The sequence below is a fragment of the Psittacula echo genome (assembly GCF_963264785.1).
Source record: "Psittacula echo genome assembly, chromosome: 4".
Lineage (NCBI taxonomy): Eukaryota > Metazoa > Chordata > Aves > Psittaciformes > Psittacidae > Psittacula > Psittacula echo.
Window position 1 is genome coordinate 120,564,733 of NC_137738.1, and position 23,226 is coordinate 120,587,958.

Here is a 23,226-nt window from a genome sequence, read left to right on the forward strand (position 1 = left end):
TGGAAGAGTCAAGAAATACTGAAAATGAAGACTTAAATGCTGCCTTTATCCTTGTAGTAGATCTGGGAATATGTTACTTAAGAAAATAATTCAGTTCCAGTAGGATTTACTTTCTCTGGAAGCTGTTGTGGAACAGCATGTCCAAGGGTTCTTTTTAACTCAAAAATTAATGGAACTTTGCTGTGTTTCTTCCCAAAGTGTTACTGACTGTGATCAGGATGCCCTCATATCCCACAGTACTTTTTCCAAGTGAAATAAAGACACTTTCGTGGCTCCCACACTTCCCACCACGTCAAATTTGGTTCAGAACTTGACTGCAGGTTTGTTTTTTGAGGCCACGCATCTCTGGGAATTAGAATTGAAGTAAAATAATCCAAATCTGGTTAAACACAAATGAAACTGAAATGCGAATGAGGAATGAGAAGCAGACTGAGCTTTGTTTTGCTTTGTGCTTGTGTTAGTTTTGGTTTCATGTTATCTACTAATAATATCCAAGAGGAAGATGCTTGAAGATTCACTTTGACTTATTTTGTTGTCAAACCTGCACCTGTGTACATACACAGTGTGTGTAATGCTTCAAATAAATACTTATAGAGTAAAAGGATATTTCTTGTTTTAACTAAAAATAAACGAGAAATATGATGTAATCTTTTAATCTTAGTAGCTTTCAGTTTATATATGGAAATAATTACTTGTTGGTGTGTTGCTCACCAGAGTTTACTGTTTTTCTACCCAAATTAGATTAAACTATTAGAACAGGAAAATGAACACTTGAATCAAACTGTAGCTTCTCTAAGACAACGCTCCCAAATCAGTGCTGAAGCCAGAATGAAAGAAATTGAAAAGGAAAATAAAATCCTTCATGAGTCCATTAAAGAGACCAGCAGCAAGTTAAATAAGATTGAATTTGAGAAAAAACAAGTCAGGAAAGAACTGGAGCACTATAAAGAGAAAGGGGAGAGAGCAGAAGAACTGGAGAATGAGCTGCATCGTCTGGAGAAGGAAAATGAGCTATTACAGAAGAAAATCACTACCTTAAAAATCACTTGTGAGAAGATCGAGGCCTTAGAACAAGAAAACTCAGACCTGGAAATGGAAAACAGGAAACTGAAGAAGACTTTGGATAGCTTGAAAAACCTCACTTTTCAATTAGAATCCTTAGAAAAGGAGAATTCGCAGCTTGATGAGGAAAATCTAGAATTAAGAAGAACAATTGAATCCTTGAAGTGTACAAGCATTAAAGTGGCACAGTTACAATTAGAAAACAAGGAGCTGGAGAGTGAAAAGGAGCAACTTAAAAAGAGCCTGGAGCTCATGAAAGCCTCATTTAGGAAGACGGAACGCTTGGAAGTCAGCTACCAGGGCCTGGACACAGAAAACCAAAGGCTACAGAAAGCCCTTGAAAACAGCAATAAGAAGATTCAGCAATTAGAAAGTGAACTGCAGGATTTAGAGTCTGAAAATCAGACTCTGCAAAAGAACTTGGAGGAGTTAAAAATCTCCAGTAAGCGCTTAGAGCAGTTGGAAAAGGAGAATAAGTTGTTAGAGCAAGAGACTTCTCAACTGGAAAAGGATAAGAAACAGCTAGAAAAGGAAAATAAAAGGCTTCGCCAACAAGCAGAAATCAAAGACAGTACTTTAGAAGAGAACAATGTAAAGATTAGTAACCTGGAAAGGGAAAATAAATCTCTATTTAAAGAAATAGTTGTCTATAAAGAGTCGTGTGTGCGCCTGAAAGAACTAGAAAAAGAAAACAAGGAACTCGTGAAAAGAGCCACCATTGATAAGAAAACCCTTGTCACTTTACGAGAGGTAAACAGAAATCAGTTACCACTCCTGGCATGACCTATTTGATATGTGAAGAAATGATACCTGTGTGTTTGAAAAAGATCTTATATTTTGCAGTTTCTGTGATTTAATCTGTATACTAATAGCATCCGTAATGGGTACAGTAAGGAAAGTGTTAGACAATTAAAATTTATACAGTCATGATAATCAAATGGAATAATAGAACCATATTACACTTAATTCTGTAAGGTTGCTTGCAGATTGTCATGGAGCCTTTGTTAAATGAATGTTGTTGAGATGCTTCATGTTAGCATTGGTTCTGGCTGAAACCTTTTCCCTTCACTGTAATGTTCAAAACCAAGTTTGAAAGGGAACTCCTACAGCAAGGAAGGGAGTGAACACCTAGGGTGAAATCATACTGTAGCTGCAGTGTGATGTCTGATCTAGCTGAATGGGAAGGAAAGGAGTTACCATTGAGTTATTCAAGTCATGTAGTCACAAAAGAGTCTTGCCTCAGCACTTCTAGGATTAAGAGTGCATCACTTTATTTACATGGTGATTCTGACTGTACCTTTCTCTGTGCAAGGACTTGGTGAATGAGAAATTGAAGACTCAACAAATGAACAATGACTTAGAAAAACTGGCCCACGAACTTGAAAAAATAGGCTTAAACAAGGAGCGCCTCTTGCATGATGAGCAGAGCAGTGATGACAGGTGAGGATGTCAGGGCCTACTTGGAACAGGCAGAAATGAGGCTCTTTTTTACTCATAAAGTAGTTCTACAGACTGGTTTTGTGCATACTCTGAGACTTTTTTAAGGCACATTAATAGACCCAGATTGGAACTTGCTATTCTTTGGGATAATAAGGTAGTTGATGTGCTTTTCCATTCAGCTGTCTCTGAAAGAGAGTTGCCACTTTTTGTCACCAAGAAATTTCTTGAAGTCTGTCAGTAGATAGAGCTAATGTATAATTAAAATGCTTTATGTTCGAGTTAGCAGCAGGAGCAGTAAAAGATAATAGAACCAAAGTGGGCTTTTTCCTTCTTGACTGCTTGACTGATAGAAAGGGTTTTTACACTTTGTCACACAGTGGTTACCTTAAACTGTCTCACTCTTTCCTTCCACTATTTCCTTCTAACTCTTCCTACCAAAAGGAAGCTGCTTTCCCACCCAGACTGGTTGGGAAGTGCCCCATACTTGAGTGTCTCCAAAACTTCATAGTGGCTCTATCACTCTACCACACCTGCCATTATAAAGCAGCTGCTATCCTGACATCTGTTTCTTCTGCTGTATGTTGTGTTCTGTCTTGTCCTGCAGGGATTTAGGCAAAACTTGTGACAGAAGAAAAGCAGACTAGCATGGGCTTCCAGCCAAGCTTTATTTCATGATGCTATTCAGTTGTGCTATTGAAGAAAAAAAGAAAAGCTGCTGTCACGATCTGTCATTATAACTGATTGTCGTGAACATTTAGATTGATTTTGGGTCTTCTACATCAAAATATCTGTATCTATATCCCCCCCACCCAATCAAAATCAGTTTCTCTTTCTTGCTGCCAGTGCTCTGTAGCTGGGATGGTGCCAGAATCCTGTATGACGAATCTGTTACCACCTCTTGTTTTGTGCTTGTGTCTTTCATCCACCTTTATCAGCTCACAGACCAGGAGTTCTTCTGTCAGGAAAAGTCCTCAGAACTTGACTAGTCAAGAGGTCTGTTCTGATTTAAGTATCACTGTGTCACACGAGTATACCAGACAAAGAAGAATTATCGTTGGGCTGAGCTGAAGCTTAAAATGCTTAGATGAATAAATCCAGATTGAGCAAGGTTTTTCTAACCCATATGCTAGATTCTAAGTGGTTGGAGTGAGTGCTCCCATAAAGGGAGAGAATGTTGTTCTGTGAAGCTGCTTTTGTAGATTATACTACATGAAAAAAATCATGAGGCTGCATCCCCTTTCCAGACAACAGCATTTGTCCTTTGCTAGTGCTCATACTCCTAAACATCAGCTGGGTTCACTTCTCATAGGTCAGTTGGTTTGTGACATTGGGCCATGTGACACTGGTGTTTCCTTCACGTTCTACCGAATGATGTTACATTTGATCTGTAAGTTATAATTTGGAAGAAAATTTGGAGTTGCTTGTCTCTGGAATAGGGAGTTTCATCCAGCTTTCAATAAATTATAATCCATAAATGAACTTCCAACATACTTCTGCACATACCATGACCCGTTTCATGTCTTCCTTTGCTTCCAGGTTAGCTGTGTGTGGGAATTACACAAATAAGTTAATTTTCATTCCCTCCACATCCCTGTATTTCTTTTCGAATGGGTATTCCTTTTGCAAGGAGCTCCTGCACCTTTTTTGCTATGTATGTATTAAGAGCACAGCTCAGGGGGCAGGCTCAAGCACTGCATACTGATTGACCTGCACTTGGCAAATGTCTGCTGCTGGCATTAGATCTCCTGTGACGTGGTGCTGCTCAGCTGCACTGCGTAAGAAGAGCTCGTGCCTCATTCTTTGCAGATTGCCTTGCAGCAGGAGATAACGCCTGTGTAGAGGGGTGTTCATGGTGAACTGGATTGTCCAGCCCTGACCATGTGAAAGCACCACAAAAGCAGATGGGATATTTGATGGTTCACGGTATTTGGCTGTCAGGCTGTTTGGGTGTGATGTGACTGTTCAGGCTGATCTGAGGTGAGATATGTGGGAAGCATTAGATCTTGAAGCTTACCTGGAACACTGTTTAAAGCCTGTCTTTGAGCTCAGGCTTGTGGCCGCATTGTTTTAGATGTGAAGTGATTTGGGCTATGCTACAGTTTTCAGCTTCTCAGACTTCATATAGAGTTGGGGATTGTGAATGAGCAATATTTGTTTTCAAAGTGGAAACATTGGTTGGTTTGAAGTTTTGCTCTGCCACTCTCCTGCCTTTCCATTATTCTCTACTTCCTCGTTCTTCCAAAAGGTACCTGGATTTATTTCCTTATATTATTACCTAGGTGAGGCATCAGCAATTATTTCATCACGTTCATTATGGCCAAAATGACTTGTCAGTGTATTTTTGGTCTGCCTCTCTCATGTTGGTGATGGGACTTAAAAATGCATAATTCCTCTCTTTTTGCTTGGAGGGAGCTGCTTGTGGTTTCTGTTGGATGTTCTCGGTAGCACTGCAGAGTCTTTCTCTTGAGGCCTGCCACGTCTGATGAGTTAACTTTGAAGTGTTTTCCATTTTCTCTTCCCCTTCTAATGGCTGTTGTCAGTAGGCAAACAGATTCATGGATGTTGACCCTGAATCTGAGATACCCAAATCTCAGTGGAGTTAGAAAATTCCTACTATCTTTGATTATGAGGTGTTCAAAAGGAAACTGGATACTGGGTCTCTGCTGTTAGTCTTTTTCCTTCGTTGTTTTCTGTGTAGTGTATAACTGAATATATGCTTCAGCTCAAGAAGATGAAACACTGTCTATTCTACTTGTCATAGACTGCCTACTGTTTCTTAAGTCCCTGAGAATTACTTGTCAGACCTTAACATGTAGGATTCTCATCCTACTACATGATGCTGCTGGACAGCTCTCGACTTATTAATCCTCTTACCATTGGTCTTCTGCTCCAGTTCCTGACTAGATCTAATACTTTTGTCCATTCAGGAGTCCTTTGCAGTCTATTCCTTTCACTAAACTGATAGATTCTTCAGCAGTCAAGATTAAAAAGGGGGATATTAGTGGTTTGCTTTATTTAATCCTACTGTGGGGAGAAGTGGGATGTTTTCCAGATTCTGAGCATGTGTACAGGGACTGAACTGCTTAAAAGTGATTAATGAGCATGGCTTTTAGTGTTTTCTAAAAAGGAGATAACTGTTCTAAAGGGATATATTCTAAATCTGACCATTTCTCTCCCAAATATGTAATTTGGGGTTTTTAGGTGCCCTAAAATATTATAAATATAGTAAAAAATGACAGCTTTACACATTGGGAGTGGTAACAGTCTTAAAAATAGCAGCAGCTGGGCTGAGTGAGCAATTTGCACACTCATACATCAAATGAGTATGCACCTGCAAAGTGCTGCGTTCATCTCCTTCCCTGTTCCTCCTCTTTGTGAGCCGGCAGGAAATGGAAATTGATGAAAATCTTGCTCTCCAAATACTTCACATCCTAATTTAGTTCGGGTCCCCGCTGGATTCACTGGAGGGGAGCCAGAAAGAAGAGTGCTGTCATCACACACGTGCTAATGAACTAAAGCCAGCACCCTGCTGCTTGTGGCTCAACGGGGCTTTTTGTCTCTGTGATAGGTTTTAAAAGAAAGAAGGATTCAGAAATGGGTTTGACTGTCATGTTCTGCTGTTTTAAACATAGGACTTTCTGTCATTACTGAGGTGTCTTCATGCTTTTGAATAGAGCAGCATCCAAACAGTTTTGCCTGTAGCTTTGAGGTTACTGTTTCAGAACAGTTTAGAATTGAAATACCTCAAATAATCCTTTAAAATACAGACTTCTCTGTGTGTGTATGTGTGTGTGGTGTCATTGACCAGTAGGTACAAGCTTTTGGAGTCAAAACTAGAATCCACACTTAAGAAGTCTCTTGAAATAAAAGAAGAGAAAATTGCTGCTCTGGAGGCACGTTTAGAAGAGTCAACAAATCTGAACCAGCAGCTTCGTCAGGAACTTAAAACAGTAAGAGAATGATGATTTTTTTTCAATGAGATTAAATTAATCCCATATCAGTTATTGTTATTTCTGCACTCAACCTTGTGTGAGACAGTGAAAGGTGGGCATCGTTCAGGTGATGTAAAGCAGGACAAAGTCATGACTGCATTTTAAGACTGCAGTGATACAGGCCCAGTGTTGAAATCACATGAGAATTTGATGAGTTTATTCATTGGTCAGAGAATGTGTCAGGTGGATGAATAACCTGAGGTTGATTTGATTTGGGATGTCAAAAGCAGTCATTTTCTATTACATGTTCTGATCTGAACATGCCATGAACAACCTAAGTGGGCTGGTTGAAAAATGAAATACAATCTCGTTTGTTGTAGGACTTTACAGTAAGTGGGAGGATACAGCTGAAAGCACTGAAATAAAATAGAAAATAGAGGTCTTTTTCCTTTAGAAACTCGTTAGGGTTAAGCTGTCCATAAATATCATGTACATCATCTCCCCAGTCATATGCAAAAAGCAGATCTGCAAACACAGTGATGTAGCACTTTCTGTTCTTTGAAAGATGGTATGCTCATGTAGTCAGTTAGGATGTAGAAAATGGAAAAGGCTGAACCTAATGTAAGTTGTCCTAAATAATTTCAGGTGAAAAAGAACTATGAAGCTCTCAAGCAAAGACAAGAAGAGGAAAGGATGGTTCAGAGTTCTCCTCCGAGAAGTGGGGAAGAAAATCAGTCTGTCAATAAGTGGGAGAAGGAAAACCAGGAAACTACTAGAGAGTTATTGAAAGTTAAAGATAGATTAATTGAAGTGGAGAGGAATGTAAGATGTGTTTTAAATACTACTCTGATTTTAGCTATTTATCGTGAGCTGTTCCAGTAATATAAATGAGAGGATTTTTAAGGAAATATGCAATTTATCACCTACTTTATGAACCAAGCAGAATGTGAGTTAAATATAATTTGTGAAGCAGCTGGATTCTGCTGTAAAAAACTTGACTTCCAGCATATAGAAGGAAATGTGGAAACCTGAATTTGCCCTTTTGAATCCACAAGTATCTCTAAATCCCTCTTACATGATCTTTATTTAAATGAGTCATGGAGTTTTCTCTACTATTTCTCCATAGGTACAATAGTAGTTACCTATTTTTTCAATCTTAACCTGTAGTGATAATATTGCTGTGTTACTTGGTTCTACAGGATGATTTACGATTCTGTTCCAGTGTGTGAAGTCATGCTGCTTTGTTTGTTTAGAAGAAACAAACTCTAGTTTAAGTGTTAACTTCGGCTCAGTAAACAGCTTTGAACTCTCATTTTCATTATATTTCCTTTAATGTTCTAAGAATGCCACACTGCAGGCAGAGAAGCAAGCACTCAAGACACAATTAAAGCAGCTTGAGACACAGAACAGCAATCTGCAGGCTCAGATTCTTGCACTTCAGAGGCAGACTGTTTCTCTACAGGAGCAAAATACAACTCTGCAGACTCAGAATGCCAAACTGCAGGTAATATTTTCCTGGTTTGCTTTCAAAACTAAAATGAACGCAGAGGGTTTTTTCACCTGAAAGCATTTAAAGCTAATGGCAATAACGGATATAAAGTCAGATTTTGCTTCTGGTACTGACATGGAAAAGAAAATGATGTGCAAATAATCTGCACTAAAAGCAGTCAATACGTTGTTTGCTGTTGAGTAACAACTTCTCTAGAAGTCGGTTTTAATCCTTCATGTTTGTCCAATTTAAACTCCGAACTTTATCCTTGGAGTGGAGAAAATTCTCTTATCCAGTCTTCTAAGATATTTTTCTGTTTATATTTCTTTTGTACTTCTAAACTAGGTCAGGGTAATAAGGTGTCCAAAGAGACACATAAAAACTAAGTAAGTATGTTAAGATTGAATTCAGATAATTCAGAGGCAGAGAAATGAGTGACCATGGGCATTACAAAAGTGATTGCCCACAGTCTTGCAGCTCTTAGAGCCAAAATTCAGATGTCATTCTTCATACTTGAAGAGGGTTATTAAATACATAGCTTGTTTTCCTCTGATAAATGAAATATTCTTGTTAATGGATGTAATGCTTTTTGGAGCTCTGAGAATTAAAACTACTTAGAGAGGGAATGCAAAGTCCACAGGTCAGCAGAAACAGTAAACAGTGTCAGGAATGATGGAGGGTGGATGGAAGTCCAGGAGTGAAGGAGTCTTTAAATGAGTAAACAGTAATGAGTAATGCAGTTTGTGGACGTCTCCAGTTATCTTCCTGCCTGTTTCTGGAGAGCAGGATGTGGTTGTACCACAGATGCACTTTCCATCTACCATACTGAAATCTGATTAGTGCACCCCCTTTTGTGGCTGGCAAGCTCAGGAATGGAATAGGACAGTGGTGCACACACTGTGTCTTGTCTAGTCACTAAAAACTAGTGAAATATTTTTGTGGTGAGCCTCACCAGGCAGTGTAATTTCTGTTGCTGGGAGTGACTGGGTGATGTTACACGCAACAGACTGAGAACGGGAGTTATTTTCTTCCTCAAATTCAGCTATTTTTGCTCATAGCTTCAGGCAAGTTGCAAGACAACTGTCCATCAACTCTGAATCAAAATGAAAGGTGAAATATGTTCATGAAAATAAAGTGATTTAACTATTAGCTAAATCTGAAGTGCACACTAAGTTGCTCTACATGGACTATGTCAGAACTGTCCTTAGGCAACTGTAATTCTACTGTTCCTTCCAGTTCCTGTAAGGAGCATAGAAGAGATGTCTTAAAGGACAACTGGGAATTCTGAGCTACATCAAGCTCGGGCTTCAGTCTGGGAAGTTTCACAGCATACACATGCCATCAGACATTACTTCATTTCCAGCAAAAGGTTCAGCTTTCTCATCTGTAACAAAGAATGCTGCAGTTCCAACAGAAGGGGATTTGTTCCTTGGTAACAGTGTGCACTGGAGTGATAGATTTTGGGTTTTTTCCCTTAATAGATACCCTGAGGGCATTAGAAGCCTCAGTAGTTTGTGTTTTTCATCTCTTGAATAGGAAAGAGAAGGAATCTAGCCCAACACAGGTCAGATGACAAGCATGTTAAGTATCAGCCATTCTTTTAAGATCTCCAATGATTAGTTTAGGTTAAGCTCTCCAGAGGCACAGAAAGTAAAGTTGTTGTTATTGTTTTGGGGTTTTTTTTATCTGTCAACTGTTGAAGGCTTTAGTGTGTTAATAGGCATTAATACTGTTCTGACATGATCAGTGGAGAAACTGTACACCAGCTCTCACAACATGTACGTGGTGACCAAGTGACATTACTGCTGTTGGAGGAGAACCAGGAAGGGCAGTTCCTCAGTAAAACAGAATATGGGTAGTTCCTTCCAGGTGCTATTGTTTTATTTCCCTTACTCTCTGTTAAATGAATGCTACTGTTTGAAGTCTCATTGTAAAGAATATGTGAGTACAATAAGAATTTTGTGGAAACAATAGAGATTCTGTACAATAAAGACTAAAAAAACCCAAACTATGCCAATGTGAAGGCTCATTTTATTTTAGTCATATCAGGAAAATGTGCTTCTCATCTAGACAGCATTTTTAAAAGATATTTGAAGGTAAGTAATCATTTGATATCTTCCCCACCATGTCAATAACTAGAAGGTTGCTAAGATGCTAAGGAGTAAACTCAATCTCTCAATAGGAGAAGATAGACAAAGGTAATCCAGACTGTGGAATTAACTTGCAACTCTTGTCAAATGTCCCTGACTGCAGGTTGAAAATTCCACGCTTAACTCTCAAAGCACATCTCTTATGAACCAGAATGCACAACTGCTGATCCAGCAGTCTGCTTTAGAAACTGAGAACGAATGCGTGCTCAAGGAGCGCGAGGATCTGAAGTCACTGTATGATTCACTTCTCAAAGACCATGAGAAACTGGAGCAGCTGCACGAGCGCCAGGCTTCTGAGTACGAATCTCTGATTGCCAAGCATGGGAGTCTGAAATCTGCACACAAAAACCTGGAGGTGGAGCATAAGGACTTGGAAGATAGGTAAATACTAATGGGCATAAGTGAAATTAGAGTCTGCAACTCCTGAGCAAAAGCCACTCTATAACTAGTATGAATAAAATCAGTATTAAATGCAACATTAAAGATCTTTAAACTTTGAAACTTTTCCCCAAAATTCCATGTTTTCTTGTCATTCCACAAAAAAGTAACTTAAATATTAATTTTGTTTGCAGGTACAACCAGTTGCTGAAACAGAAAGTGCAGCTGGAAGAACTGGAGAAGGTACTCAAGGTAGAACAGGAGAAGATGCTGCAGCAAAATGAAAAGCATGAAACTGTAGCAGCAGAGTATAAAAAGCTCCGTGATGAAAATGAAAGGTAAAGCAGAAGTCAGATATAGAATGGTGCATATGGAATATATTACACATAAAATAACACACATGTTCAGATACAGAATATGGGTATTGGCAAAGCTCTGAGCACTTGCTAGTACAGTCTAAGGAAATGTTGTGTCCTCTCACATTTATTCATGCTGCAATTGAGAACATTTACAATTCACACCTTACAGCATCTCCTCTTGTTGGTCTGTGATACAGTCTTTTTAGAAAGACTGAATAGGAAGAAACCAAACTCAAACCCACAAAATGTAATTATTATATCCTGAGGATACTGAATTCCACATACTGTCTTCAGGAATGCCAGGCCAAGCACAATGCAGCGTGGTTGTGAGCTGTAGAGGGAGCAAACCACTCTGCATGAGTTGCTTAAGGGGCAAGATAATTGAGGTTAATACCAGTAGGAGTAGAAGCATAGTGGGTGGCAAAGCCCTGCTTGACCCCTGCAACTGAGATACAGCTTGCCATAAGTACTTAGGTTTAATGGTAGTATTTATATGGCATGATACTTCCCCCCTCAAGCAGAGGCATTAAGGTTTGTTCATCTGGCAAAGAGGCTCACAATTAAATGCCTCCTACCTTTTGTGTTGTGTGAGGAGGATTAGTAGGGGCTGGAGCTTGTTTTAGGAAAGGGACATGGCCAGGCCCAGCAGTAACAGAGGGAGCCCAGAACCAATATATGAACATCCATCATTGCCAGAGTTTGGATTGTTCCTATTAATTATTGGTTTGTGTTGGGAAGAAATTCTAGCTTGTTTGTAAGATTCTTGTATTTTGAAAAGTGGGATCTTAAAACCAGTTGTGATGTCTGCGTTTAGGAATCCTGCTTTATTTTTAACCATACGGAGAGCCCAGAGTGGTTGGCTTAAAGGCATGTCTAGGAAAGTTAGACTCAGGTGACTTACCTACAGTATGTGATAGCAAGAAACAGTTGTATGGGTTCTATGGAGTAGCAGAGAGCTACCCCATGGAAGAGAGAAGTGTCATTACCCACATTCCCTCTGAAACATGAGTATACTTCCTTCTATCTGCATATATTCTTTTATGATGTCTTTTAATTCCAGGCTTACTCACACCTACAGTCAGCTCTTGAGAGACAACGAAGTTCTCCAAACGGATCATAAGAATTTGAAAACACTATTGAACAATTCCAAACTAGAACAAACACGATTGGAAGCCGAGTTTTCCAAACTCAAAGAACAGTACCAACAACTGGATATTACATCGACAAAGCTAAATAATCAGTGTGAGGTATGTGGGAATTATGCTATTTATCATGACTGATATCACTGTAATAGTCATATAAATGTATTCTTAGTTTCATAGAAACCTTATGAAGTGCTTGAGAATTAATCGCTGGGTTTATAGATAATGAGTGGGTCTGAAGACATTAATTTGCCTGTTGTGCAGGCAGTACAAAAACTGGGGCTCATGTTAGGTAAACTGATTTAAGTTATTTAAAGCATCAAAGAGGCTTTTATCAGTTGAGTCATGGTTTAGTTAAGTTTTCTGTTTGATTTGAGTCTCTTTTTAGACCTCAGTTTTCTTGATAATCTCATTCTGTGTGTGTAAATATGCTCACATATATATGCATGTACCATTTCATGTATTTTAACAGCTGCTTAGCCAGCTTAAAGGAAATCTGGAGGAGGAAAACAGACATCTACTAGATCAAATTCAGACATTAATGCTACAGAATAGAACATTACTTGAGCAGAATATGGAAAGCAAGGATCTCTTCCATGTAGAGCAAAGGCAGTACATGTGAGTCTTTAAAACAATGAAATTATTGTCTTTAGGGCAGTTACCGTAATACTTCATTGAAGCTTCTGTTTCATATAGAAATCAGCCTTCTGAAATGTGCTACTTCTGAAATATTTCTTTTTAAAAGACAAATGTAAATCATATATGAAAAGCAGATAAACTACAAACACATTTCTAGTTCTGAAGGCTCAGTGCAACTGTGTTCATTGCTGATGATGCAAATGAGGACTAAAAATGTTATGTATTCCTCATTCTGCTACAGGCAAGGTTTCTGGGTTGATTTGAATTTGAGAGGGAAAAGTGCATGACTGAATGATTCTGTTAGAGCCTCTGTGCACTTCATTATCATTCAAAAAGGGGGAAAATTCTGTTGTGTAATAAAAGTAAATGGATTTTTTTCAAGTTTATATCGTAACATTAATGTAAGACTGCTGGTTTGCTCTATCTTGCCTGAGTTTTCAGTAAGAAATATGTCTTATACAAGAATTCCTCATAAGTGACAACTTTGAGAGAACAGCTATCTAAAGGAACGTGCTGCTCGCACATTATACATGCATTTTTGAAGCATGCATTATCACTGATTTCTGTTAACAGCGACAAGCTGAATGAATTACGGCGACAGAAGGAGAAATTGGAGGAGAAGATAATGGATCAGTATAAATTTTATGAGCCATCTCCACCAAGAAGGTACTGATGAACATGATCTAAGCACAGGTCTAAGCCATGGCATACTTGTTCTGCTCCAGCTGAAAATCAAGATCTCTTTAAACTTCAGGGGAGCAGAATCATGTCTGTGTTCTTGCGTACAAAGCAGGAAAAATCTGGAGGTACGAGTGATATATCATTAATGCCATCGATGTGCTGTGTCATTGGTAACAGAAGGGGCAACTGGATCACTCTGAAAATGAGGAAGCTGATAAAGTCCAAGAAGGATGTTAACAGAGAGCGCCTCAAGTCCATGACTCTTACACCCACCCGCTCAGAGTCCAGTGAGGGCTTCCTGCAGCTGCCCCACCAGGACAGTCAGGATAGCTCCTCTGTGGGCTCCAACTCTCTGGAAGATGGGCAGACCTTGGGCACCAAAAAGAGTAGCAGTGAGTACTGCAAAACATTTGTTTTTCTATTAATAATCCCTGACTAAATGTCTTTTTGATGTGATTAGAAGTTAAGAGGTGCTGGAAAAGGCTCTGTGTTTCGGAGGATTTAAGTCTTTAGGAATGAAGCCTGAATTCATTTATTAATGACAGGTTTATACCGACTTCTTGCAAACTCCTTGAGTGTTTGGGCAGGAACTAATTCTTAGCATATCTTCAGCTCTAAATACTAAAATGCATTTACAATGCTTGGATAAGCGGAAGCAGGAGCTGTTCCTGGGTCAGGCGAGCAGAATCCTGGATAGAATGTCCGATGCCTCCACTAGAACCCTTTTCTGTTTGTCCCTCTTGTCCCAGCATGAACCTTTCCCCTTGCCTTGGAAGTGCTTTCCAAGCTGTGGCTGTGCTACCATCCTTTAGCTGCCAAATAGATCTGTCTGGAGGTGTTTCTCCAGCATCTCACAAAGCCAGTGATGAAGAACTTTTATACCGTTTGAATAGGCAATAGGAAGAGGCAATTTATAGACATGACGTGTTAAAAAGCCCAAAGATTGGAGTTAAGGGCTGAGGGAGACTGAGGAGGGTTACAGAGGTGTGGATAGATTCCAGACACAATTTGCTCACCTTGCAAGAGCCCAACAGCTGTCACGTTAGGATGCCTGTTGTAAAAGGCCACATTCTGTGCAGTGTGTCCATTTATTATCTATAATTGTTGTAATCCACTCGTGGTGTGAATCATAAACTGCCCAATTTCTCACAACTTGAACAATAATATTGCAGCCCCTTTATCAGGTTGCAATGGTTCCATTTAATAGTTATGCACCAAAAGCATTTTGGCTGTGCATGTAAAAGCATCAGGCTGTGCGTGTGTTAACAGTCACTTTTGCAATGCTTTTATAAACGTGATGTCTTGGGTTTCAGAAGACAGCAGATTGGTATCCTGGCTTCTGTGCCAGCTCTGAATTTGCTGCGTTAGAAATGATTGAAGCCATGATGGTGCATTTTTTCTTCTGTACTTGCAGAAGCTTAGTCAAAGCTAAAACCATCTAAACCCACTATGTCAGGGGAGCTTAAAATCCAATTTGTGAGTATTCTTTTAATAACTGAAGAAAATAGTAAGTTTGAGGTTACATTTTAACACTTTCTTGCTAACTTGGCTCTTTTCAGTGAGGGTCTGTTAAGGTTCAAAACAGGTACTTTTGAATTGAAATGAGCAACTGTTGCTTTTACATCTCAACTGAAGTCTTGTGGAACTCGGGAGTGGCTGAAGCTACAGTGGATGTGTTTGCAAGTGTGTTAGTGTGAATCCAGTGTGCATGCTTTGGTTCAGACCATCCACATCTGTGTCAGTGATTTCATGTTCTGGAAGGGCTCTTGTGTGTGACAGTTTTCTCTGCATGATACTTGGGACCTTGTAGTGTGCAGTTACCTCCTCGTGGAGCCACGGTTGAAGTCACCATGGCTGATCCTCAAAGAGGTTTGAAGTTGTTCAGACCTCATTAATTTCTGCTCCATGGACTTTGTTCATGTTCCCCTTCATCCCAGTGTGTTTATCCACACACACTGGAAGGGATGATCTTATCCCCGGTCCTAACCTTCCTCCATTACACATCGCCATGGAAACCACAGTTTTTGATACAATTTGGAGGACTGATGTGCCAGTTCAGTGCTGACAGTTTGCATCTCACAAAGCAGGAGAGTATCTTGGTGTGAAGTACCAGTAACAGTGCACATTTTGCAGTCTGTTTCTCCTGCTTTAAGAACAACTGTAAATCCCAAATACCAGGACACTGTTGCTTTCTTTTCTGTAAGAAGTGGCTTGGCAGTAGCAGCTTCCACTGAAAGAAGCCACAAGAAAGAGAAAACCTCCAAGTTGCTGCCTGTCCACGCATGTGCTCAGGTGTTGTAGCTCCACACTGGTTGAAGGCAGTTTTGGGTATGGGAAGAAACAGGTTCTGTTGCACCCTCATCTCCTGTGTCTGGGAATGGAGATGGTTCCAAAGGAAGTGTCCCCTGGAAAGCAAGGGAAGGCAGCTAACATTCCCCATATGGCAGTCACTGGCACACATCATGGTATTCTCCAAAGCCAGAGGACAGAGTAGCTGATGTGTTCTCTGAGGTGTTTAGGTTTCCTACCTTGTATCCCCTGTCACAGAAAGCAGGAGGAGTTACTGACTCCAGACTGAACTATCCTGCTACTAGCACTGCTGATAGGTTCTCTGTGTGAGATCTGTGGATTTTCTGCTTTGGAAGCTGGTGATGGAGGCTGCTTTCCTGCTACAGTTCACTTTCTGATGCAGATGTTTTCAACAGACCTTGAAACGCTCATCTTACAGAGACAGGTGATCTTGGAGCAACAGTCAGGTTACCCTGTTCTGCAGAGACAACAGCACCTGTGGTCTCAGAGTGCTTGAAGTCCTTTTGGGTCTTGAGGTGCTCTGGGAAGGAGGGGAGGACACATCGTGTCATAGTGGAAGTAGAAGTAGTATATTGGGCTCCATTTTCTACTACCAAAGCATTCAGAAGATGTCTGCCTGGCGTTTTCTTATGGCATGAACAAAATGATTGGAGGATTTTAATACTGTCCATGCAGAATTCCCCAGAGTATTTCTGGCAAACAGTAGGAAGATCACAAAACAGGAGGTTTCCTGATCAGTGGAGAAATTCTGCAGTACTCATCATTCATTCTCAGCTCAGGAAGCAAGAACATGTTCATAGAATACTGAAAAGAGAAAGAAAAGCTGATGAACCAGAGGGTTTTGAGTAGCTGCTGACTATGACAGACACAGTCTTTCTGCCATTGTGGCTTTAAAGCCTGGTGGAATAAAGGTGAGAAGAGCTCAAGCTGCCTAAGCTAGACTGTGATGCCTGTTTGTTCCTGTTGTAGCTTGGTCATTCCAGTGTTTTTGTGCAGGATGTTTCTTTAGTTGTATTCTATGCAGAATTCCCTTAGGTAACTGCTTCACTGCAGGGGGTTGCATTTTGACAAGGGGCAGGCTTTGATAGATGATTTCCAGGACATCGATAGTTGCAGTGGAGTTTTCGCTTTGGTGCTGTTGCTCAGAGCCATAAATCAGTCCTCTGGGAGGTTTCTGTGTTAATGAACAAGAATCACAGGTGACTTCAGCGATTCTTAGGCATCCTGTGTGCTTTTTAATAAGATTTGGGTGGTCGTTTCTAATGAAGAGGGATCAGATATCTATAAAGTATTACAGAGTGATGGGGGGGTTGTCTACAAAGGATTATAGAAGGCACAAAGAATCATGTTTCACCATGATGGCAAAAAGTAGAGCAGGATTGCCTCTTTGGTTTGATGGGATTAATGCTAAACCTGATTATTTACCTGTTAGAAGACTAAGTCTGATGCTGTGCCTCATGCTCCTTTGGCAGGGTTCTATATACTATTAGATACACAACACATCTCCTAAGTGGGAGGTTCAGCAGTGACTCTGCTGTTTATGAGCCAGGCAGCATCCATTTTTATGTCGGTTTTGGCTTATTTCCTCAGGGTCTACAAGAGGAGGAAGGCTTTATTGATCTGATAAAACCAAACCAAAATAACTGCTTATTTTGAGGTACATACAAGTATATGTACATGATAAAATATATTTGTGTAGATTATGTATACCCAAATACTGTGTACTTCTGTATTGGACAATTCACTAAGTGCAGAATAATATGGAGAATAATAGTGCAGAATAAAAGTGCAGAATAATATGGAGATTGAAACTATAGATCCCTCTCCAGTATAGATGGAGAGGGAGATGTCCTCTTTCAGGGTAGTTCATGTGCACTTACAAACACTTATGTATATATAATGCTCTAAAAACTAACTGCTATAACAAGCTGCTGGTAATGCAGAAACCCAGTGTAAATGACAAAGTGTGTGTCCCAAGAGTGACTTGAGGGAGATGAAATGAACAGGTCTTGGGCTGATAGACTGGGCTTTCAGACCTGTGTAAAGGATGCTGGTGGGTAATTCCATGATGGATTTCTTTATGGATCTTTCCATGCCAGTCATTTGCATGTGGCTCCTGTGTGCTTGGCAGCTGGCTGACACCTCTATCTGGGGATTGAAAAGGCAAGTGTTACTAGTGCAGAAGAGCTGAATCTAAGGACTGGATTCACTTGGGATTCCCCCTCCTCTATCTTACAATACTATTTGTGATTTTAACTCTCTTTTCTGATATTTTATATATATTGAATAGATCTCAGCTTTCTCTTAGTCCTCCCAAAATGTTACAGCAACACTCACATTTGGATTTAATTCCTCTATTTTTTTCTAAATCTCGTATTTCAGCTAAAAGATTTGGTCAGTCCCATTGCAGCCCATAAACCTTGACTTTCCTTTCCCTGTTACAGATTTGAAGTGGAATATTTCATTAAAATACTACAATCACTGCAAATAAGCAGTAGATTGAACATCAGGGCCATGTCATTTTCCAACAACACAGTAGATAACCAAAGTCATCAGTTAGCACACAATGTAGCCAATGAAGCCTGATAATAGATTGGGTCCTATTAGAAATGCAGGGCAAGGCATTACAGGAGTGCTTAATCTCAAACAATAATGATGTGAGCAGATTTTAAAGCAGAATTTGTACTTAGTTGCTTTCATTTTAAGCTTTTTTGGCTTCACATTTTCTTTATGTTCAAGAAATGTTATTTTTCACAGTAAAAGCTATATAATCCTTAATTTCTATAATAGTCTGTAGAGTTATCTTTATATTTTCCAAGAGCTTGGCACTTAACTTTCAAACTGTGTTACATCTTCACCATTATTTTCAGTGCATTTCTGAGGTTGTTAAGGTTTTCCTAGTGCAGCTTTCATGTGTCATTGTCACACAGAAGCATGAGAACGATAGCGTGTAGCATAGCTTAAACTCAGACATTCATTTCTGTCCTTAGTTTCAACATTTAACTTCCATCTGTTCTTCTCCCCTTTTTTCTTTCATTTCCCTGTTTCCGTTTTTCCTCATGCTATGACATTAAAGTGGTTGCACTGAAAAGACTGCCCTTTTTGAGGAACAGACCGAAGGAAAAAGACAAAATGAAGGCCTTCTACCGTCGCTCCATGTGTAAGACTTTCTGACAGTTCAGCTTCTTCTCAATGGCTACACTGGCTTCCGTTACTAATTTTTCACTAACCTCTCCCTGGACTGCGCTGTATTTTACCTCCTATTTTGCAATGTGCAAGTCCTGCTACAATACAAGGAGCTGGAGCTTTTCCCTTTTTTTTAAACCTTGGCACTGAATACTTTATATATGTGCACACACACACCCCCCCCCCCCAATACTATACCCACACATGCACATACATACATATATATATTCAGTGCATTGTGACTGCATATATTTGTATACATAGTTGTCTATATACACATGTCTCTATGTGTATATAAATTGACAGTGCACTGTGTTAAACTAAATAGTTGCAAATCACACATTTCATAAGCCTTTTGTTAAGAAATCACTGTAATCTTTTGTTTAAAGGAAGGGTAGAAGATAGTGTGAGGCTCTATGGTGGTCTGTCACTCTTCAAGTATCCATCAATTGTTGTTGCCAAAGTGTTTGTATTGAGTTGATTTATTTGGTTTTCCGATGAGGGGTGGACAATTTTCTCTAGTTATAGTGCAGTGAAGGGGAATATCATCAGATGTCATCTTTTCCAGACCCTTTTATTTGTTGTTAATGTGAAATCCAGTATCCCTGCAGTAACCTGCACTGTACAAGGATCCCGTATCATTGTTGACATCATGTTGTATTACACCTTTGCCCATTTTATCCTTCTCCATTCCATTTTCTCATTGCAAACAGTGAATCAAAGCTTCTAACACGCATACTGCAGCGCAAGCATGGCAATTATACGTAATAAAAGCAGTTTTAAGACCCATACTGAGCTGAAAGGAGTCACTTGACTTACACCACTCCTCACTCATTGAGCTGATTGCATGTCATAACACGGATGATCTTGTGCTTGTATCTTCCAGTATTCAATATGCTTTAATGCTTAGAAAACTGTCCAACGTTTTGCAGTACAAAATAAGACCAGAAGAATACATTGACCACGCTGATCATTTGCTTTCATTTGCATCCCAGCCATGAATGACCTGGTGCAGTCCATGGTCCTAGCAGGAGGACAATGGACAGGTAGTTCTGAGCATCTGGAGGGTCCTGATGATATATCTGCGGGTAAAAGGAGGAAGGAGTTGGGAGCTATGGCCTTCTCTACTACAGCTATCAACTTTGCAGCTGTCAACTCTTCTGCAGGCTTCAGATCCAAGCAGTTGCTAAATAATAAAGGTATAGGTAGAAGCTTTTTGCACCGTGACGTGACTGTGTGTAACAGCAATTTCGTGTAAATACTGGGTGTACTTCTATTTTAAGTTATTCCACAGAAAGCAACTTCAGTAAATTGAGTTGCAGTGCTAAGCTGTGGCATAGGTTTAATAACTGTAGTTATATAAAGTGTTGGTGGGGTTTTCCTACAGTGTGTTACCTAAGTAGAACTGGATTGGTTTGAAAAATACCTCAGTATATTTTACATATTTCAATAATCTTTTCATTTCATTTCATTTTACATCTTCTTTTATGTCTCTGTATATAGATACCACATCCTATGAAGATGTAAGTCCACAAGGTATTAGTGATGATTCTAGTACAGGATCGAGAGTTCATGGTAAGAGGTGAACTTTAACTAACTGAATTAAGGATACGTTATGTGAATGTTAACCAACTTTGCAAGGAAGAGTGAATGGCATGGTTAGGAATGAGCATGCTTTCTGTGATTTGCCTCTCTTGAATACATAGTCTCATTTCTTCAGATTGTTCTTTTCTTTCTTAACTACTACATCAGATATTCTATATCTCTAGTAGATATTCTATCTAGTAGAAAGTATCTATGAAGTGCATCTGAACAGGATCAAAACATTTTCCCTTTAAGAATTCATTCAGAGTTAATAGTAAAAGAAAAGAAGTTATAATTTCCATCCTAAAAGCCGTTTTAAACCCAAATCCAAATGTGGCCTGATTATTCTATTCTTTATTCTTCAGTGAAACCTAAATTTGCCATGTATCTCATGCAATCATTTCCTTCAAGCCACGCTTGAAGTGAAAGCTGTGATAGATTATGTAGAAGTGAAACTTTAATACTTAAAATGAGCAGGAGCACAGACCTTTCTGGGGACAGTAACAGCGCGTTTCCTTGTGTTGCATAGGAGTGCAGCCCGCTATCTGTGCAGATGCTCTTGCTCCTCCTGTTGGTGGCATTTCAACTCTGTGCAAGGTTCCTTGTCAAATCTGTTGTAAGTGACCTGCTCACCAGCTGCTTGCTGCACGCCCTTCACCTCCAGACCCTGGTTTCCCACTAACCAGCCTGGTTCAACTCTAAACATACACTCTGTTTCTCTATTTCTCTTTTCCTCTCCCTTGTACCTTTACTATTCCTGTAGTGCCCTTTCCTAAAGTGTCCTCTTGGGCTGCCTGGAAATCCCTTCGCTTTCTGATGTGTAAGAAACCACTTTGTTGGCAATGGGCATGCTCAGCCTGTGCCGTAGTGCATGATCCTGCCTCTGAGCATTCTGTGAGCAGAATGTGGAGGTGCCGTGCCACCCGCTAAAACCTGGTTCCTCATCGTGTCTCCTCATTTCCCATTTAGCTTCCAGACCAGCCAGCCTTGATAGTGGCAGAACATCCACTAGCAATAGCAATAACAATGCTTCACTCCATGAAGTCAAAGGTATGCTGTAGGTGAATTCATATACGTGCTTCGTGTCCATTGTTTTCTCTGTAAGATCATCTGTTATAGGTTAAAATAAGTAAAAAATTAAAGAATTCCCACTAAACACCACAGACTGATTTTGTTTAGGTGTTTTATAGCCTTTATTCCTCAATTTAGGAAAGGATACTTAATATAACTTATGTTTTCATAAATATTAAAGGGGGGATGTTAGTGCATAAGTTACAAACCATTGTAAACCAAACCTACCCCAAGGAAGAAGGTTACAAAATAAGAACTCCCCCAAATTGCCTTAAAATGGCTCATTTGGAAGCAAGGAATTGCTCCATTATGTTTTTTTTCTCTCGTAGCATCCTACTGTTGTAAAGCTCTGTGTGTAACACACAAACTGGGCAAAATGGCAGCTGAAATACCAGCCTGTAGTCACCTGTATTTGTTTCTAAAGGATGGATAACATCCCTGGATTTATAAATTTCATAGATCACAAGTCCTGAGACATTGGTTATAATGGGAATAATAATCTCTAGCTGGAGACCATTGGACATACTAGACTAGAATGCTGCCAACTCAAGTCTTCGTTTAATACTAGTGGCTTGCATTTATTAAACAGTATCAGATTGGAAGCTCAGAGGTGAATGCCAGCTTGAGATTTGGGTTAGTTTCATTAGTTTCCTGGGTTTATTAGTTTAATTTGTGTCTGTTCCATGATTCTGTGGGGTTCTCCTCACCCCGGTTTCTGTGCAGCATTGGAAATCTTGTTCTTCAAAGTTAATTCCTTGGGAATAACACGGCATAGGAAATACTTGATTATTCATCAGTATTTTTCAAGCAATGCACAATTACTGAGCAATAAAAAGAATTGGTGCTGTGGAGTTCATTTTACATTGAATGCCGTGTGCTTCCTTTAGGCCGCAGTTGTCATAAACTAGAAGTAAGAGCAGAAGCTGTGGCAGAAGCAGCATTCCTCAATTGTCCTCATTGAAGAGCTGTGTTTAAGAAAACATTTTCTTTCCATTCCATGCTTTGTATTTCATTTAATGTAAACCTCATTACTGGTATAGTAGAGCATGTGCCTCACAGTGATGCTGAATAAGAATGGAGACTCCTCTTTAGCCCCTTGGAATATGATGTTACGTAGGTGGAGGCCCAGATTATAAGTGAGAGGTAGGGGTTGTATTCAGAAACCCCCATGATGTTTAAAGAGCTCGAAGAGGTAAGTCAGGGGAGTGCAGTTGTGTTAATCTGCTTGGTTTGAGTAAGAAAGGACAACTGGCTTTAATCTTTTAAACTGGATTTAGTATTTTAAGTGGGCTTTGATAATTGAATCTGATACTGTTTCAGATGTGAGCATGGTTTGTACTGTTCAGCAGCTCCCATATATTCCTATGGAATCACTGAATGCCATTTGCCTCAAAGCAGGTGCAATTCACAATCAGAGCAGGCCCCAGAGCCACAGCAGCGGGGAGTTCAGCCTGCTGCACGAGCACGAGGCATGGTCCAGCAGCAGCAGCAGCCCCATTCAGTACTTGAGGGGTCACACGAGGTCTAGTCCTGTGCTGCAGCAGAGAACACCCGAGACGCTGGATGCTCGCGGCAGACACATCAGAACGGGTTCCCCTGGAAGTGAAGTCGTGACCCTGCAGCAGTTTCTGGAAGAGAGCAACAAGAGTACCTCCAGTGAGGTTAGTTTAATGGATGCTTTAACTACGTTATCCCATGAGAAGAGTCGATAGAAGACTCAGAGTAGCAGAATGGCTGTAAAACTGTGTGGAGTTACTGATTGCATCTACATTAAGGAGTGGTGTGGACGGTATCCTGATAAAC

At 39.9% G+C, this 23,226-nt stretch overlaps 1 protein-coding gene across 4 annotated transcripts in view; it reads left to right on the plus strand.

The window, feature by feature from the left end:
* CCDC88A (coiled-coil domain containing 88A) overlaps positions 1-23,226 on the plus strand; it is a gene marked incomplete at its 3' end in the record, with an annotated part of 78,978 nt that overhangs the window by 49,752 nt on the left and 6,000 nt on the right. For 2 of the 4 annotated variants that reach the window (XM_080616322.1, XM_080616320.1), the window contains exons 15-30: positions 742-1,812; positions 2,375-2,502; positions 6,314-6,452; positions 7,080-7,256; positions 7,777-7,938; positions 10,177-10,454; positions 10,646-10,789; positions 11,871-12,057; positions 12,425-12,570; positions 13,165-13,257; positions 13,450-13,664; positions 18,659-18,742; positions 19,764-19,967; positions 20,272-20,343; positions 21,322-21,402; positions 22,819-23,084. In XM_080616322.1, the coding sequence (XP_080472448.1) occupies positions 742-1,812; positions 2,375-2,502; positions 6,314-6,452; positions 7,080-7,256; positions 7,777-7,938; positions 10,177-10,454; positions 10,646-10,789; positions 11,871-12,057; positions 12,425-12,570; positions 13,165-13,257; positions 13,450-13,664; positions 18,659-18,742; positions 19,764-19,967; positions 20,272-20,343; positions 21,322-21,402; positions 22,819-23,084 (3,447 nt within the window). Of the gene's footprint in view, positions 1-741; positions 1,813-2,374; positions 2,503-6,310; positions 6,453-7,079; positions 7,257-7,776; positions 7,939-10,176; positions 10,455-10,645; positions 10,790-11,870; positions 12,058-12,424; positions 12,571-13,164; positions 13,258-13,449; positions 13,665-18,658; positions 18,743-19,763; positions 19,968-20,271; positions 20,344-21,321; positions 21,403-22,818; positions 23,085-23,226 lie in introns of all 4 variants that reach the window. The other 2 variants (XM_080616321.1, XM_080616323.1) reach the window with 2 other exon arrangements.